Source organism: Theropithecus gelada, chromosome 7a (genome assembly GCF_003255815.1).
Source record: "Theropithecus gelada isolate Dixy chromosome 7a, Tgel_1.0, whole genome shotgun sequence".
NCBI lineage: Eukaryota > Metazoa > Chordata > Mammalia > Primates > Cercopithecidae > Theropithecus > Theropithecus gelada.
This window is the reverse complement of record NC_037674.1, coordinates 43,732,568-43,751,719: the sequence shown is the minus strand read 5'-3', so window position 1 is coordinate 43,751,719 and position 19,152 is coordinate 43,732,568. Positions and strand designations below refer to the sequence as shown.

The 19,152-nt window shown below is 34.9% G+C and overlaps 1 protein-coding gene across 2 annotated transcripts in view; it reads right to left on the bottom strand.

Moving 5' to 3' along the window:
* PIAS1 (protein inhibitor of activated STAT 1) overlaps positions 1 to 19,152 on the bottom strand; it is a 140,764-nt gene that overhangs the window by 43,608 nt on the left and 78,004 nt on the right. For both annotated transcript variants that reach the window (XM_025389634.1, XM_025389633.1), the window contains 4 exons: positions 6,755 to 6,839; positions 6,453 to 6,500; positions 2,932 to 3,022; positions 2,142 to 2,276 (listed from right to left, as the gene is read on the bottom strand). In XM_025389634.1, the coding sequence (XP_025245419.1) occupies positions 2,142 to 2,276; positions 2,932 to 3,022; positions 6,453 to 6,500; positions 6,755 to 6,839 (359 nt within the window). The remainder of the gene's footprint in view (positions 1 to 2,141; positions 2,277 to 2,931; positions 3,023 to 6,452; positions 6,501 to 6,754; positions 6,840 to 19,152) is intronic.

Sequence of the window (19,152 nt, the reverse complement as noted above, 5' to 3'; positions counted from 1 at the left end):
TTCTGCATGATTCTGGCCTCCATTTAAACTATTTACTACTCCAAAGAGTGATCTTTTCTAAAAAGAAATACAGCATTATAAACTTTCTGCTTAAAAAGAGAAAATCCTGGCCAGGTGCAGTGGCTCGCGCCTGTAATCCCAGCACTTTGGGAGGCCACGGCAGGTGGATCATAAGGTCAGGAGCTTAAGACCAGCCTGGCTAAGATGGTGAAGCCCCGTCTCTACTAAAAATACAAAAATTAGCCGGGTGCAATGGCAGGCGCCTGTAATCCCAGCTACTTGGGAGGCTGTGGCAGGAGAATCGCTTGAAACTAGGGGACGGAGGTTGCAATGAGCTGAGATCACACCACTGTACCCCAGCCTGGGCAACAGAGTGAGACTCTGTCTCCAAAAAAAAAAAAAAGAAAAAGAAAAAGAAAATCCTTAACTTTAACATTACCTACAATGCCCTAATGGTTTAGTCCTATCTTACCCCTCTAGCCACATGTCATATACCGCTCTTCCCCATTCTCTGCACTCTAGTCAGTGAATCCCTCTCAGCTTCTTGTAAAAACCAGGCTGACTCCTACCACTGGGCTGTTGTGTGGGTAGTTTCCTCTGAACCTTTCACCTGATTCCTACTCTTCTCTTAGCTCTTGGCTCAGCCACTACTTCCTCAGGGAAGCCCTCCCTGACTGCTCTCTCTCATTCAAAGTGCCCTTTGACACACTGTAAAATCACCATGTGCCTCTCTATTATAGTACTTGTAAGTAGGTTCACATTCTTTGTGTGTGTCCACCAGGCCCCTAGATCACAGGCCTCATGAAAATGAGCTTTTTTCCCTCCCTATGGTACTGCCAGTTTTGAGTATAGTATATGGCACATGGTAAGCATTCAATAAATTTCAAATGAACTGGTGGATACCTATGAGTTCATACCATGAAAACTGTCCCAAAAAAGAATGCTAGACTAAGAAACAATATAGAAAAAGGTCAGAAACATACTCAGGATATGTAAAAATCAAATATGCAACCATGGTGGCATCAGAATCAACATTTATTTGGTTAACGGTGTTAGAATCGGCTATTTAAAAAGTGAAAGAAAGCAATTTTTACCTCGCACCACACATATATTTAATATGAACTAAATATTTAAAGGCAAAATATGAAACCTTAAGTCTAGAAGAAAACAAACAAATAATTCCATAGATTGGGAAGGACAGATAGGCAAAGCATGGGAGATGAGAAAAGACTATATAAAGGAAATAACTGGTTAAGATTTGGCTACACAAAAGCTTTGTGTAGCCAATATTAAATAATATTAATAATATTCTGCATATTAAATAACAAGATAAAAATAAAAGGCAAACTGGAAACAAATATTTGTAACATGAAACAGAATTAAGTTTTACTATATGAAGATCTCATAATCAATAACAAAAACAGCAACAGAGAAATAGACATGGATACAGTTTTAAAATGTAAATAATCACAAATATAAAACATATTCAATCTCAGTAATAATGAAAAAAGTACTAATTAAAACACAGTGGTGGCATTATTTACCTAACAGAATTGGTAAAAATTTCAAAGAAGATAATAGTGTTAATGAGCACGCAAATAAACACTGAAAGTCAGAGAATAAATTTGTACAACATCTTTGGAGAGGGTAATCTGTCAATGTACACAAAATTTCTTAAAATTCTGTATGCTCTTTGACTCAGCAATCCCACTTCTGAGAATTTACCCTAATGAAATTATGATACATGTATGCAAAGTTATAGCTACTAAGATGGTCTTCAAAATGTTCTTTGACATACCAATGAATCAATCAATAAATCAAGTAACATGCTCAATAGTAGGGAACAGGCAAATTTATGGCATATTCATATTGGAATATGATCACTTAAAATAATGCAGAAGAACATGTAATGATACAGGAGGACATTTATGATCAATTGTTGAGTAAAAGGGTCAGGTTATAAAATACTGGATACTTCATAATCCCACTTTTCAAATGGAAACCTGTTGAAAATTCATTGTGAGACAAAAATAAATCCTTTTGCAGCTCATTTTACATAATTTACATATAAATTCAGGTAGACATGGTGATTAACCCCTCCTTATAATACAAAAATCTGGTAGAAACAAAAATTTCCTTACTCTTCCAATTTCTGCAGTCCAAGAAACAACAATGGTGTTTGGTACTGTTGTGGACAGTCGGACAAGTGAGGTGATATTAATTGGTCGGCTGGGTCGCTTTGGTTCCACGCCATTTTTTGTAGGTGGAAGGTAACCCTAAAAATGAAATATAATTTATTTATACTTATTATTTCCACAATCATTTTGACTTCCATTCCTTAAGAAAAAAACCCCTACAAACTACATACTAGAAAATACGAATGTTTTCATTAAAAAGCACAGAAGCAAACATTTACAAGTTTCTTGTGTTATTATTTTTCCAAACAATCTTATATTCTCCTTGTAGTAAACCTGAGAAAAATATTAGTGATGAACATTCAAAGTCTCTTAAATTTAAAAATCAGGACGAATTCATAACAAGCTTAGACAGGTATATGAGGAGTATTTCAAGGGCACCAGAAACAGTCCTCACCCCTACTTCCTGTTTAAGACAGCATTCTTCAAATCTCCTTTCTACCACAGGCTTATAGACTCACATGAACACAGCTGAGACTCTGTTGAAAAAACTTCTCCCCAAAATCCAGTACAATACTAAAGCTACCACACTCAACTTCAAATCCTATGACCCCAAAGCTAATGTTACTGCTGCTAACTGTACATAGTTGGTACAAGTGTTTCACCCAGTCACAGGAATATATATCCAAAATAAAAATGTTTTCTTAAGGAAAAACTATGACTTAACAACAGCTGTGATGACTTATTTGATAGCTATGTTGGCAATGAATTTTAAAAAATAGTTTTTAGGACTTACTGGAAGGCTGCAAGGTTTTGTATTCACTTTCACACAAAGATTGGGTGGGAAGTGATCTTCTTGTGGACAACTGGTTTCTGATAAACAAAACCTAAACAATAAAGGACAAGTTTAATTTCCTTTATTAAAGGATGACTTCGTTAGTATTATTGTTCAGTAGATAAATTTAAAAGATGGTAAATTTAAAAACAACCAAAAGGGAAAACTATAAAAACTGGACTTTTCACCCAATTAATAAGTATATGTAAATAGGCTTAAAATAAATAATTCTGTCAATGTAAAGTTGTGATAATCATGACTATCACCCTGTAGTTGTCTTCGTGATATTGCCAATTATTTGGTTAAGCATGTTCTGAGAAGCACTAGCTTTTTCAGCGATTAATGGGTGTTAAAAAGAAAAAAAGAAAGGCTCGTTAGTTAAACAAAATTAAGAAATTCTGAATCAAAACAATTACATTAAGTTTCCTTAATACAGAACTTTTCGGAGCTTTAATAGGCTAATAAGCATTATAAATCTCTAAGAGGAAGACCTAGCACCTGTATGCAGTATTTTCTAAATTTATTTGCCTATGAAACACTTTCTTGGTTCTTAGCAGAAAATACTGAGAATGCTTTTAAGTCCATCCCCAGGATCAGTAAACCAAAGTACTACTTATTTTTTTGAGAACTGAAGACACTGAATATTATTTGTGTTATATCCACATGAATTTAGAATACTATTTTAGAAACTTATAAAAATATTTCTAAATTAAATGCACAGTCTTTTGGAAAAATCAAGGACAGATACATAATTCGTAAATTCTCAGTCTATTCACTTTTATTATTATTTTGCTATTTAAGGCATTTATTCTTTATTAGTTCCTATTCTCAATATACATCTAAGGCTCACTGCACTGTTACAGAATGCTCATAGCACCCCTGAGTTACACAGTATGGAGAACCCTATCTCTAAATTCTGTGAAATATTCCTCATGTGCAAACAACTCCTCTCAACACCTGTGGTATGGGGTTCTTAACCTGCTGGCCATGAAATCTGAGTATGGGGATAATGCACAAAATAAAACAATTTTATATGTAAACTTTTACGAGTACATATACATATTCATTTTTACAGGGAAACCATCCACAGCTTCTATCAAATTTTCAAAGGGATCAGGGATCCATAAAAAAGTTAAGATTCACTGATCTACAAAGATTTTCTAGAAATATACTTAGCAAACAGATGTCAAAGCTCACAGGACCACTCCTAACCCCAGCAGAACCTTCCATTACAGGCTAATTCTTTATGCTGCAACAGTTAAGAGGATGTCACAGTTTTAAAATAATTATTCCAATGCACATAAATCAATTTAAAACATGGACCCTGGCTGCCTGAACCCTTTCCTACAGGAAAAGAGTAATTTAAATGACAAGTCAGTGTCTATTCAACTAATCTAAATCACCCTAATGAACTGAAGAGAAAAAAGAAAAAAAAGGAGTAGCAGAAAGTTTCTGTGAAGTGGTTCATGGGGCAGAGAGAGGGAGTGGAGCAGGGAGGCGCAACAGAAATGAAAACAGACTAGGTGTCTAATAGAGAAAACTTGGATCCTAATTCTCAACTAATTATTTTCATGCTTTAGATAAACACTTATAATTAGGATAGCAGATAGGCATACACTCCTAACCTAAATAATATACTATGGTTGCAGACCTAGCAATGTGGGGCAGGGAGAGAAATGATCTATTTTATTAAAACACAAAGAACCACCTAACAACGACCAAATATAACACAACATGGTTCTTTTTTTTTTTCCCCCCCAAGTCCTGGAGATAAATTTCAATTAAAATAGCAGTCATGGATTCCCTTGGAATCTGAATTATAATAGCTGATCTATCTAGACAACCTTACTTCAAAATGTGGACCACACCTGTTGCTGCTTTAAAGAATGTATGTATATTAATACAAAATACTTAGTAACTAGATCTTTTATTCTAAAGCTATGGTTTTTAAACTCTGTTTTAGTCTTGGGACTCTGTCTTCAAGTGAAAACTAACCCAGAGTCAAACATGCAAAACAGACAAAAGAGATAAAAGAAGCCCCACTTTGGTTCAGACTGTGTATGTGTTTAGGAGAGAAGAGGAGGGAGAAGGGGAGGATGGCAGAAGAGTATGAGGCCCTAAGGGTGGCTCCATGCAACAAGTTTGAAAACCACTGATTTAAAGGATAATGTCAAGTATCAGTACAAGCAAAATGTCAACTGTTGAGGCAGGAAGTAGACTACAGCAATACATAATTAACTATGGAGACATCTTATTTTTGTCCTTTAATTTATTCAGTCATTATCACAATCTGGCCGACACAAAATATACCTTTTATACAGAATCATCTTCGGCAGTGCCTTCCAAAACTGAAACTTGGATTATCACTAGTCTACTGCGGTAAGGTCCTGTCATACTGTTTTATGGTATAAAAGCTATTAAGCATAGTCATATCCTTTTTAGAATCTTCAACTCAACTTTCGACTTCAACTCTGCTTTCTCACTGTTTTTACCTTAGTATTTCAAAGTTTAGATTAGAGGTTTTCACATGATTCCATAAAGTGCCGAACAGGTGTTTTAGATTAATCCCTTTTTTAGCCTCCTAGTGTATTTGCAATTTGTACATACAACTTAATATCTGATTATTGAGACAAGGCTATCTGTTTGATTTATCCTCCCAACAATTATAGGGAAAACAGCTTACTGAGGAAAACAACTGTTTTACATTTTCTCTTCCATCCCTATTGCAACACTGTGGACATTTAGGGTGGGAAATTGAATAATAAAAGCATAATATGATGGTTTATATAAGCACGGTTTATATAAGGGAGATATATATATATGTATATAAAAGGGAGATATATAAGGGAGAGAAATAATACAAAAGATTTCTTAGATATTCTAAAATAAATGAATGGGCTAAGAAAACAAACTGAATAAGGGGTTGTGAACCCATGTTGGAAAATTTCCCATTAGTCTTTGAAAATTTTCAAGAGATGTCTCAAATGGATCCTAAATTAGAGCACATTTAAATTATTAAAAATACAGAACAAAACAAATTAGAGTATTTTGGTGTTTGTTAGTCCATGAGATACTGTAGACTTAAGTACTAATTCCTCATCCACAGTACTTTGCCTCTTATGGAGATAAGGCCCATGCTTTCATAAAACTTGATATGATATTGTAAGATATCATTAGCAGGAGCTTCTCAACCAACTGAGGGCAAATATGGCTAGATATATAGAACATGACTTCCTATATTAAAATCTAAATTGGGGGGTGGGCGGGTGGGGGAAAAAATCTAAACTGGATGAAAATTAGAATATCTCGTAACAGGAGAATGTTTTCCCCCACCCAAATATCTAAACCTAATACTTTCAATACACTTACTGAAAAATCAGGTAGATTTCCTCTTATTCCTTAAAAATTTTTTTCCATCTCCCCTTCCTGATAAGGAATATTATCTTTTAAACTTTGAATATATCCTATAGTCAGCACTATACCTTAACTGGACCTGTACTGTGAAGTCACATTTGGTCCCAGAAATGTCCCTAGAAGAGACAGAATAGGAATTACAATTACTTTTAAAGTATTTGCATGAAAGTTCATTCAAAGACAATGTTACTCTAGTAAAGTTTTTCAAATTACCATAACTATAACTGTTCTTAATTAACACACTATATTTGCATTACTAATATTTGCAACACACAAATACTAACTCACCAATCACTGTTTTTAAAAATCATTTATTCTAGTCTACTGGATTCAAAGGTCAAACTGCAAGTTACACTTGCTGACAACTTACATGGAACTACTGATTTGCTGCACTTGTTGTGGTGTCAAGGCAAACGCAAAACAGGTTTCTCGAAAGCGCTGACTGTTGTCTGATGCTAAAGAAGACAAGAATTATACTTTCAATTACCTTTAAATTTGCCAGTAAAGACAAAAGCAAAAAACAAAAACAAAAACAAAAACAAAAAAAAACCACACACTCACATGTCTTTAATTAACTGGTATATATTCTAGAGTTTAGATAACAAGGCAATTAAAGCACTAAATAAGAAATACACTAATTGTAACATAACAAACAGAAATAGAAACAAAAATGGCTAATTCCAGAATAACATATCAGGATTCAAATTCAGACAATACAAAATCAAAGAAAGACTAATGAAAATCTTTCTAATCATATAAACATTTGCATCTAAAGAGCACACTTATATAAAAACATACGAATTTTATTTAAAATAGAATGATATAAACCCATTTAAAGAGACACGGTTTCTGGAAGAAGAAACAAACATACCCACCTTGAGAGCTGCACAGGTGAGGTAACATTTGGTTTATAAAGTAAATTAAGAATTTTATCATCTCCTGTTTAACTCCACCATGCAAGTTTTATACAATAAATATCATGTACAGTTTTTCTCCTAATCTTAGATGAGTTCAAAATTTGCTTATTGTCACTAACTCAAAGAAGGAAAAGAGATGTAAAAGAAGAGAAGTAGGCCGGTTGCGGTGGCTCACGCCTGTAATCCCTGCACTTTGGGAGGCTGAGGCGGGCGGATCACGAGGTCAGGAGATCGAGACCATCCTGGCTAACACGGTGAAACCCCGTCTCTACTAAAATACAAAAAATTAGCCGGGCGCGGTGGCGGGTGCCTGTAGTCCCAGCTACTCGGGAGGCTGAGGCAGGAGAATGGCGTGAACCCGGGAGGTGGAGCTTGCAGCGAGCAGAGATCCGGCCACTGCACTCCAGCCTGGGCAACAGAGCGAGACTCCGCCTCAAAAAAAAAAAAAAAAAAAAAGAAGAGAATTAAGTAAGAAAGGAAGGAAGGGAGGGAGGGGAAGAGATGTGGGAAGAAAGACAAACACATGCAAGCAGGTAGGTAAGCACAGTCAGACTAGAGCAGGGGTTTCTGAAGTATGCTGTTATGAGCCACAATAGTTTCATTAGACTTTTTGTTTGTTTGTTTTTTTAAGAGACAGGGTCTTGCTCTGTTGCCCAGGCTGGAGTACAGTGGCACCATCATAGCACAAACTCAAACCCCTGGGGTCAAAGTGACCCTCCTGCCTCAACCTTCTCAGTAGGTAGAACTACACGCATGCATCACCACATCCCTTGGCTTTTAGTACATGTTAGATACATTTTTTAAAAACATGGTTAATATCCTTTTTGCTCACTAATGAGTCCTCAGTGCTTGGCACAAGGAAGCACTGAATACTATTTATTTGTTGAATGAGTAAAGGAATACAAAAATTTAAGAAATAGCAGATTAAACTATTTATACTACTTTTCCAGGGTAATTTTCTAGAACAAAATGATCACTAGGAGTTATTATTAAGAAACTCCCAGCCTCCGGGGCACTTAAGGCCTGTGCTGAATAAGCAGCTGAAGTTGGTTGTTTCAATCTCTTGCTTAAACTGAGTTTGATCATACTTGCAAGAAACATTTCCTTTGCAACTACCAACCAAATTGCAGTATGTCATGTCAAAAAGTCGATACCAAACGTATCATTAAGAGAAAGAAACAGAAAAGAACACTGTTGATCTAGAATTCCATCTCAACATTAACTGTATCTTTCAAAGGCCAGATTTGCTTTCTGCTTTATGTATTCTGGGATGACTTTTTCTTAAAGAATCTATCACCAAGGAGCAGTCACTAACAGAAAAAGTTGTCTTAATTGTGAAGCATCAACCTGGCAATGCCAATAACTAAGGCCCAGAATGTAGAAAAACAGCTAACATTTTCCTCTGTCAGGTAATGCAAGTAACTAACTTCTTCGCTTCTTAGAGAATATATCTCTATCAAGATTTTAGTCCAGTAGACTTAGCCTAATTTAAATCTTTGGCTCTATTTTTAAAAAGTGCTAAAATAATTTCTCAAGTCCAAAAATTCATATTACTCTCTAGGCAAAATTTCAGATGCATTTTAGAATATATGACTACAGTAAGTTTTGGATATATATAGGTTTAGAAAGAGAAGATATAACTAAAATAATGAGGCTATTTCTTATGTCACAAATAAAAATCAGGTTTCTTACTTAATAATAGACCCTACTTCCATCTCCTTTTATATATACATTGTAACACTCATGGGGTTGCTACTATTTATCTAGAAGAGCACCTTTCACACTTTGTAGTTTTTGGGCTTAATTGCTGTTACAAACGATAGTGAAGTCTTTATAGTTCTGGTTTTAGAAAAAACTATCTAAAAACCTTTCTGAAAGTGAAGTAAGCTACCATTAGCCCTTTCAGAAAAATTCTGGACAAATTACAGAATCTTCATACTGAAAGGAGTCTTACGAAATCATCCAAAACAATGACCTTCAATGTTGGGGGTATACAGTTCCATGGGTAAAAAAGACAATCCATAGGGATACATAAAAAAGTATCTATCTGCAAAACAGAAGTTTTATAAAGATGAGATTTTACATAAAACCTAAAATCTAATTTATAAAAAAACTAAAATGTTATATAAAATCTTAATCTTTCTAAACTCTTATTTTTCCTATAATTGAAAAAATTAACTGACAAATAACAATTATACATATTAATGGGGTTCGCAGTGATGTTTTGATACATACAGTATATAGTGATCAGATCAAGGGAATTAGCATATACATCATCCCAAATGTTTATCATTTCTTTGTACTGGGAATGTCCTATATGTTTTATAACATATGAGTACAGTAGTTGATGTATAAGCTATATATATAGTATGTACAAGTACTTTGCTAAGAGTATGATCAAGTAAGTTTACAGATCGTTGATCTAGAGTTCAACCTTCCTTTCAACCTTTCCATTCATTCTCTGTTTGAACCCTTTTAGACATGTGGGAGATGTGGCCTTTACTTTGTCAGGCAGAAGATGACTGGTGATGAACAGTTTAATTGTAAAAATGCTTGCAGCCCAATAGAGAATAGTAGAATATTGTAGAAAGGGACAAGATTACACAGACCTGGATTCCAAACCGGTTTTGCCACTTATGTGTCATGTGACCTTGGCTATTCATTCACTCTGAGTTTTTCTTCCAATATTTAAACACGGAAACATACACACTCTGATAGGATTATTTTGAAGAATGTAAATGAAGTAACATATTGAAAACAACCAATAATTTCCTTTTCTTCTCACTTTTCTTCTTACCACTATACTGAATCAAAATATATGAGGCTGTAACTTCCACCCACTGATGCCACACAGCACCGAACTAATCTCACTATCCAGTGACAGCCATTCTTCAAATATTTGAAGAGACTTAATATGCCCCTCCCTTTCCAATGACTCTTCCAACTGTATTTTAGTAAAGATTTCAGAATTACTCACTGTCCAAATCTTCCTCCTCCAGAAGTACCCCAGGTTGTTACACTCTTATTAAGGTGACAGAACTGGCTGGGCATGGTGGCTCACACCTGTAATCCCAGCACTTTGGGAGACCAAGGCAGGTGGATCATCTGAGGTCAGGAGTTCAAAACCAACCTGGCCAACATGGTGAAACCCTGTCTCTACTAAAAATACAAAAATTAGCCAGGTGTGGTGGCGAGAGCCTGTAATCCCAGCTACCTGGGAGGCTGAGGCAGGAGAATAGTTTGAACCTGGGAAGCAGAGACTGCAAAAAGCCCAGATCATGCCACTGCACTCCAGCCTGGGTAACAAACAAGAGTGAAACTCCGTCTCATTCATTAATAAATAAATAAATAAATAAATAAATAAATAAATAAATAAAGTGACAGAACTGGACAGCACTGTCACAGCACATATTATTTGTTCAAAATATGTGTTGTTGCCCTTCTGTATTGGCCTATCCCAATGGGAGGAAAATGTTCAGGGCCATGGACATTACCCTTGGCCAATGAATAGGACTGGTAGTGTACCACTTACAAGCAGTTCTTTAAGAGGCACCCTATGGTTTTACTATCTTTGTTTCCCCTCTGCCTTGATCCCAGAGCAAACAGAACATATAGCAGAGCCACAATCTGCAGCTAGTTAAGTAACGTAAGTGGGAAAGAAGCTTTATTTTTTTGGTTGTTTATTTTTTCTTTCTTTTTTAGAGACAGTGTTTTGCTCTGTTGCCCAGGCTAGAGTGCAGTGGCATGATCATAGCTCACTGCAGCCTCAAACTCCTGTGCTCAAACAATCCTCCTGCCTCAGCCTCTACAGTAGCTGGCACTACAATGGTGGGTGCCACCATGCCAGCTATTTTTTTTTTTTTTAATTTTGTAGAGACGAGGTCTTGCTATGTTGCCCAGGCTGAACTGGAACACCTGGCCTCAAGAATCCTCCCATCTTGGCCTCCCAAAGTCCTGGGATTACAGGCCCAAATCTTTGGTTGTTTCTAATAGTTGTTAGCCATTGAGATCTAAGGTTGCTTGTAAGTTGATTGATATATTCTTCCAGATGTGATGTCAGAAGAACACTACTTTTATTAACTACTTTCTAGTATTGTTAATCCATAAAATAATCATGAAGACAATGTCATCAGACCATTTTTCAGATGAAGAAATTGAGGTTCAGGGTAATTACTAACTTGTCAGGGCTTCAAATTTTTAAGTAGAAAAATCAGAATTGGAACTCAATCTGTACATCTCCTATCTCCAAAGTTCATGTTCCTCTCATAACATAGGTTTATTAGCTCTCTTGATCTCGGTGCTGTACTTCTACCAGTGCAGCCTTGCATTACACTGGATCATAGAAAATCGGAAAAGAATTACCTATTATCCTCTTACTATAACTTCTTATCACTTTTAATCTATTTCCTTCTAGTCATTCTTACATCAAACTGTAGATACAATACGAAAGCTTGCTTAAAAAAAATTACCCTTATTACATTTTCAATTGCAGTCTCTATTGCCATTTTTAATTATTGTATTCTCTAAGGGGACATATGAACATTTTAATTACTCCCCTGATTAGTCATTTAGGTTATTTCTAATTTTTCACTATTTGAAACAACTCTGTGAATATCTTTGGGTTTAAAGGTTTGTTTTTTGGAAGGGTGGCAGGTTATTATTTTCTTTGGATCAATTCCCAGATGTGAGATTTCAGGGTCAGAAAGTATGAAGATTTTTATGAATCTTGACACATCACAAGAGTGCTTTTCAAATGGTTATTTTACATATGAGACCATCAGCAATTTATGCATCTAGTGATTACACTCTACTCTGGTCAGCATGGGAGTTGCTGCTAATTTAATGAATGGATCCTGGTAACTCTTCAGTAGTTTAATTCACATCTAAAATATTTTTATGTTTTGTTATTTGTTGAATTTCCTATTTAGCTAATTGTCCAGTCTTGTCCTATGCCTATTTATATATTTGCATAAGGGTTTCATATACAAGAATATTAAAACCTTGGAAATTTGCTACAAATATTTCCTCCAGTCATCTATATTTTTTAAATTTCATTTGGCTACATTTTTAGATGATATAAAAGATTTTTATGTGGTCCAATCCATCAACAATCTCCTTTTAAATTCTTCTGCTAATTCTGAACTTAGCTGTTTCTTTGCATAAATTCAATAAATACACAATTTTTTGGCTTACTGTTTCTATGTAAATATTTAATATATCTGGAATTTTAGTTCATATTTTAAAAATCTAAATTTCAGTACTCCAAATTGCTTACAGTTACATTAACACCATTTGTTAAATAAACTTTCCCTTCCCTATAGATATGTGTGCTTCTTTTATCATATATTAAATTCTTATGTCCTGTATGTTTCATTCTGGGCCACGTTCCCAATTATCTTTTTTATCCTGGTGCTGGTACTCTATTTTTTGTTACAGCTTCACTATGTTTCATTGTCTTATAGTTAGGTTTTTCTCTATCCAATTTTTTTTTATTCATCTAGATGAATTTCCAAATCTTTTTGTTATGATTTTTAAAGCTCAATAGTATTCTGAGTAGAATTACAATAAACCTATGAATTATTTTGAGAGCTGATATATTTACATCTTTAACCTTCCTGTCTTGGACTATTGCACCTGTGTCCATTTATTCATATCTTCAAGGTTTTATTTCTATCATAGATTAGTTACACTGTTCCCATTAATGTCATTCTTAGCAAAATACCTACCAATAGAAGAATGATTGAATAAACATTCATAGAATACTCTAAAACCAAAGAAAGAATGAAGACAATTTCTCTGTGTTGGTATGGGGGTGATCTCTCTAAGATACATCATTAAAGTGACAACGACAAGATTAAAAAAATACAGTATGCTACTTTCTGTGTAAGAGAGGAAGTAAGAATATGTAAAGCTACTAGCTTTTTTGGAAAAAAAAAAAAAAAGAAAGAAAACCAGAAGGATAAACTGAAATTAATTAAAAATGATTACCTATGAGAGGCAGAGAATGGGATAAGAAATAGGAAGAATTTTAATATAGTTTTCTAGTTAATTTTTACTTTTAAATCAAATTCAAAAGATAAAATTAAGCAAAAATGAGTATTTCTAACTTTTTAATATTTTATGATATTTTGCATGGACTCTCACTTTGGTTGTTATTCAAAGTGGTTATTACACAATTTCAATATATCAATTTTTGTTCTTCTGAGGTCTATTTTGCCACTCAAATTGAACTTAACCCTAGTTTTACAGCCAATTTCTTAGGATTTGCAGATAAACCTTCCCTTAACTACAACTAAGGAAAAATTTAATCTTCCTCTCTAGCGTTTACACCTCTAGATCTAATTCATGTCTTATTATATAGGCCAGAACTTTTAAAAGAATATTTGTAGATCTTCCAGGGTTACTTCTTTGCTGTAAAATTTGATGTACCTTTAACATTGTATTTTTTTTTTTTTTCTGGGAGATGGAGTCTCACTCTGTCACCCAGGCTGGAGTGCAGTGGCGCCATCTTGGCTCACTGCAACTTCCGCCTCCCGGGTTCAAGCGATTCTCCTGCCTCAGCCTCCCAAGTAGTTGAGACTACAGGTGAGGGCCACCATGCCCAGCTGATTTTTTGTATTTTTAGTAGAGACAGGGTTTCACTGCATTAGCCAGGATGGTTTCAATCTCCTAACCTGGTGATCCTCCTGCCTCAGCCTCCCAAAGTGCTGGGATTACAGTCGTGAGCTACCGCGCCCAGCCAACATTGCAGTTTTTAACAATCACCCGCAAAATTGCTTCAAAATATACATGCCTGGGAGTTTAGCCCCCAGTGGGAATAATTCTGATGCACCTCCATTATCAGGAACTACATCTAGGGTTCTTCTTTCTTTTTTTCTTTTTTTTTTAGAGGGGGTTTTGCCACATTGCCGAGGCTGGTCTCAAACTCCTGAACTCAGACAATCCACTTGCCTTGGCTTCCCAAAGTGTTGGGATTACAGGTATGAGCCACCACGCCCAGCCTAGGATTTTTTAAAAAACTAATAAATAAAGACCCAGCAATCCCACTTCTAGGTATTTACCCAAAAGATTTGAAAACAGTATATCAAAGAGATGTCTGCACTCCCATATTCATTGCAGCACTATTCAAAATACCAAGTATGGAATTAACCTAAGTGTTCATCAGATGAATGGATAAAGAAAATGTGGTACTAAATATATATACACATAATGGAAAAGCATTCAGCCTTAAAACAGGGAGAAATTCTGTCATTTGTGACAAAAATGAATGGAATTAGAGAATATTATGCTAAGTGAAATTAGTCAAATACAGAAAGGCAAATACTGCATGCTGTCACTTATATGTGGAATCTAAAACAATCAAACTTATAGAAACAAAGAGTAGAATGGTGGTTACCAGATATGGTTAGAAAACAGGAGAAATAAGTTTTTTTTTTTTTTTTTTAAGATCTTATTGCACAACACAGCGAACACAGTAACATTTCAAAATTGCTAAGAGTAAATTTCAAATGTTCTCATCACCTAAAAAATGTGAAATATTTGTGGAAATTGATATGTTAATCAGCTTGATACATTAGATTTGAGCAGGTCACATGGTATTCGAAGATCATAACATCACTCTGTGCCTCATAAATATATACACCTATAATTTTTCAATAAATATAAAGCTGTCTGTTGACTATAAAGATTCCTTATAATGTTAAAGAACACCTTTTCTATTTCATTTTTAAAAAATCATTAATGGGTATTTAATTTTATGAAACCTTTTAAAGTTTCTACTTAACCTCCAAATAAGCTAATGGACTCTTGGAGTCAGAACTGCAGGTGCTTACCCCAGTTCTGTCATGAAGTAATTGTGTGACCTTGAGCAAACTGTCTGACCTTTCCATGCTTCAGTTTCTTCATCTAGGTAATATAACCCTAGAGAAACCTTATAATTATTTTGATAATTAAATAAAAATATAAAACCACTTACAACAGTGCCTACCTAACCCAAAGTAAGCAATCAATAAATGTTAGCTATTATTAAATCTGATGAATTTATGTGTTTCTTAATACTGAACCACTTAGGACTTCTGGATAGAGGATATATCTCTAACAAGGTTTTAGTCCAGTAGACTTAGCCTAATTTAAATCTTATTATTCCTTCAATATTCTGATAAATTCTACCAGTTAATATTTTAAGGAACACAACTATATTCAAAAAGTGACACTGAATGATAGCTTTTTTTTTTTTTGTTACCTTTGTTTCTCTGTATTCCTCTTTGGCCTGCTTACTTTTTAATAACTGAGAACATTTTGTAGTATACAGAAATTGTTATTCCTCAAAAAAAGTTCTGAAGAATTTACCAGCAAATGTATCAAACCCAGAGTTTTTCTCTTTTAAAAAAGTAGTTCTTTGATAATATTCTCAAGTTATCAGTATATCACATTTTATACATTATTTTCACTACATATACATTTAGAAAAAACATTTGGAATGTTTAATGTATTTGGAAATTTCATTGACGTTTCTGAAATTTATTAACATATAACTGTGTTAATGTATCGCTCCTAATATTTATATACATATATTCCTTCTATGTGATTTAAATCTACTTTCTATGGTTACTTTTGTTTAATCAGATCTGCAAGAAGCTTATATATTTTGCCTCTTTCATAAGCTTTTTTCTTTTTAGGTTTATTAATTCCACCTTTTTTCCTACTTTTAAAAATCTTTATTTTTAATTTTTGTGGGTATACAGGTGTGTGTATTTATGGGGTACATGAGATGTTTTGATATAGGCATACAAAGCATAATAAAGTATTTTTTCTAGTTTCATATGATGAAATATTGATTTCCCCCCTCAAAATGAACATACCTTTGTTTTTTATTTCCAATTATAGAAAATATGCAATACTCACTGTAAAAAACAAAAATTAAAACCACACGAGATTACAAAATAAAAGTCTACCTCATAGTCTAGCTGCTTCCCCACAGGATGAAGAAAACCCCTGAACATTATGAAAAATTTGGTATACAACTATAGAACTTATAAGCACACATAAATCTATGCGTGAGAGAGAGAGAGTGTGTAAGTACAATTATTTTGCAATCTGCTTTTTCATTAAGATTTTAAGTTTTGAGGATTAACATTTCAGCATAAAAATTATCTAATCTACTTCAATGTCTGCAAAGTATCCACTATATAAACACAATTTTAAAATAACTTTTACTTTTATCTTTAATATATTTTTCCTCCTACTTCTATTTTTCTTAAATTTTATACTAAATTCTTGCTTCTTCATCTTTTTAAACGATAAAAGCATGCAGTGTTTCCTTCTGGCTTTTCATTAATGCTTTATTTCCATAATCTATTTTTTAAATGTCATTTTAAAAATCTTTGTTTTAGTGTACTCACAGCAAAAACTTTTACAGTTTCTGCTGTTTTGAATTAGATATTATGTTTATGGTCAAGTATATAGCTTTATAAATATTGCAGACACTTGAAAAATAACTGGGCCAGGTACAGTGGCCGAGGTTACAGTGAAAAATGATCTACCACTGCATTCCAGCCAGAATGACAGAGAGACCCTGTCTCTAAAAAATAGTAATAAACTGTATCCTCTAATATTTATAAGATACAAAATGTAAGAAATACATGTTATATAACACATTATATATTAAAAGTTTTTTTTTTTTTCCTGTTTGTTTTACCACTGGTTACTGCTGTTTATCCATGTGATTTAGTTTTCTAAGACAAAAAAAAAATTTATTATTTCTATTTTAGATTTTCATTATCAAGGTTTATCTTTTCTAACATTTCATTGTTTGTTGTACATTCTGTGACTGCTTCTCAAGTTTGTCCTCTGTTCTACTAATTTGATTTTCTACGATACTATTTCTCACTTCCAATGAAGACTTAATTTTGGCTACTGCATCCATTTGCTGGAATGCAAATGGGAACAGACCCTTCAGAGAAACTCATTCTCAATTCCTAATACCACTGAGAAAGGTTATTACTTCTAGCAGAATCTGGAATGTTTTAACAGATGATGTTCTAATAAAAAACAGTCATATTTTTAGAATCTGCTTTTTCTCATTTGTTCCAAAAAAATTTTCTTTTTAGATCAGAATTCTCAAATCCGGCTATACATTAGAATAACTTGGAGAACTAAAACCATACCCTAGCTAACAACCAATCCCACTAATTGTGAGATCCAGATATAATATTTCTTAAAGGTTTTCCAGGTTGGCCAGGAGCAGTAGCTCACACCTGTAATCCCAGCACTTTGGGAGGCAGAGGCGGGTGGATCATTTAAGACCAGGAGTTCGACACCAGCCTGGGCAACATGGCGAAACCCTGTCCCTATTAAAAATACAAAAATTAGCTGGTCGTGGTGGCACACGCCAGTAGCCCAATTACTCGGGGCTGAGGCAGGAGGATCACCTGAGCCTTGGGAGGTTGAGACTGCAACAAACTGTGATTGGGCCACTGCACTCCAGTATGGGCGACAGAGTGAGTCCCTGTCTCAATCAATCAATCAATCAATCAAGTTTTCCAGGTGATTCTAAATGGACAGCCATATTTGAAAATTCCCATTTTAGACTGCTAGTTGAACTGCCTAAACCAAAGATCTAAAAGGAGAAAAAGGCCAGGCATGGTAGCTCACGCCTGTAATCCTGGCACTTTAGGAGGCTGAGGCACGCAGATCACTTGAAGTCAGGAGTTCAAAACCAGCCTGGCCGACATGGTGAAACCCCATCTCTACTAAAAATACAAAAACATTAGCTGGGCGTGGTGGCGTGCACCTGTAATCCCAGCTACTTGGGAGGCTGAAGCAGGAGAATTGCTTGAACCCAGGAGGCAGAGGTTGCAGTGAGCTGAGGTCACACCAGTGCACTCCAGCCTGGGCGACAGAGTAAGACTCTATCTCAAAAATAAATAAATACATAAACAAAATAAAATAAAAATAAAAGGAAAAAAATTAGTCTTGGTAGAGATTGCTAGCTTAGCACAGCACATCAGCTACTTTTACTCTATTCTAAAATTCCAATAAAAGGTCAGTAAGGATTTTTCTTTGCTTGCTTGTTTTGTTTTTGTGTTATAAAATAAACCCAATAGGATGAGGAGAAAGGGATAGGAGGGCAACAAAAAGTGTAGAAACTGGAAAGCAAATATATGAATGGTAAAAAAGTTACGAAAGAAAAATGCATCCTAAACTAGCAGTGAAGCTGCGAGAAACAGGAGAACTGATCTAATTTATAATGCAAAATACCTGTACAAGTGGGGCTAACAGAATACAGCTAAAGTAAGAGGAATTCTTGAAAACCTGCTTATGAAGTAACCAGATCCCCAGGTCCATTTATCCTCTCTAGTTAGCTGGACAACTGCCCTTCCTTCATCCTGCAAAAGTCAGATAGAACTGCTCAAAAAAAGAAATTCAAAACTAGAACTGGGTCTATAAAGCTTGATGGCATATTCAGGTTTAAAAAACAACCAGGCGTGGTGGCTCACGCCTATAACTGCAGCACTTTTAGAGGCCGAGGTGGGCAGAGCACAAGATCAGGAGTTCGAGATCAGCCTGGCCAACAAAGTGAAACCCCATCTCTACTAAACATACAAAAATTAGCCTGGCATGTTGGCCCACACCTGTAGTCCCAGCTGCTCGGGAGCCTGAGGCAGGAGAATCACTTGAACCCAGGAGAGGTTGCAGTGAGCTGAGATCGCGCCACTGCACTCCAGCTTGGGTGACAGAGCAAGACTTCGTCTCAAAATAAATAAATAAATAAATTAATTAAAATAAGTTAAAAATAAAAATAAAAAATAAACAGACATGCCAACATGACCAAGTATCAGAGGAAAGCCTT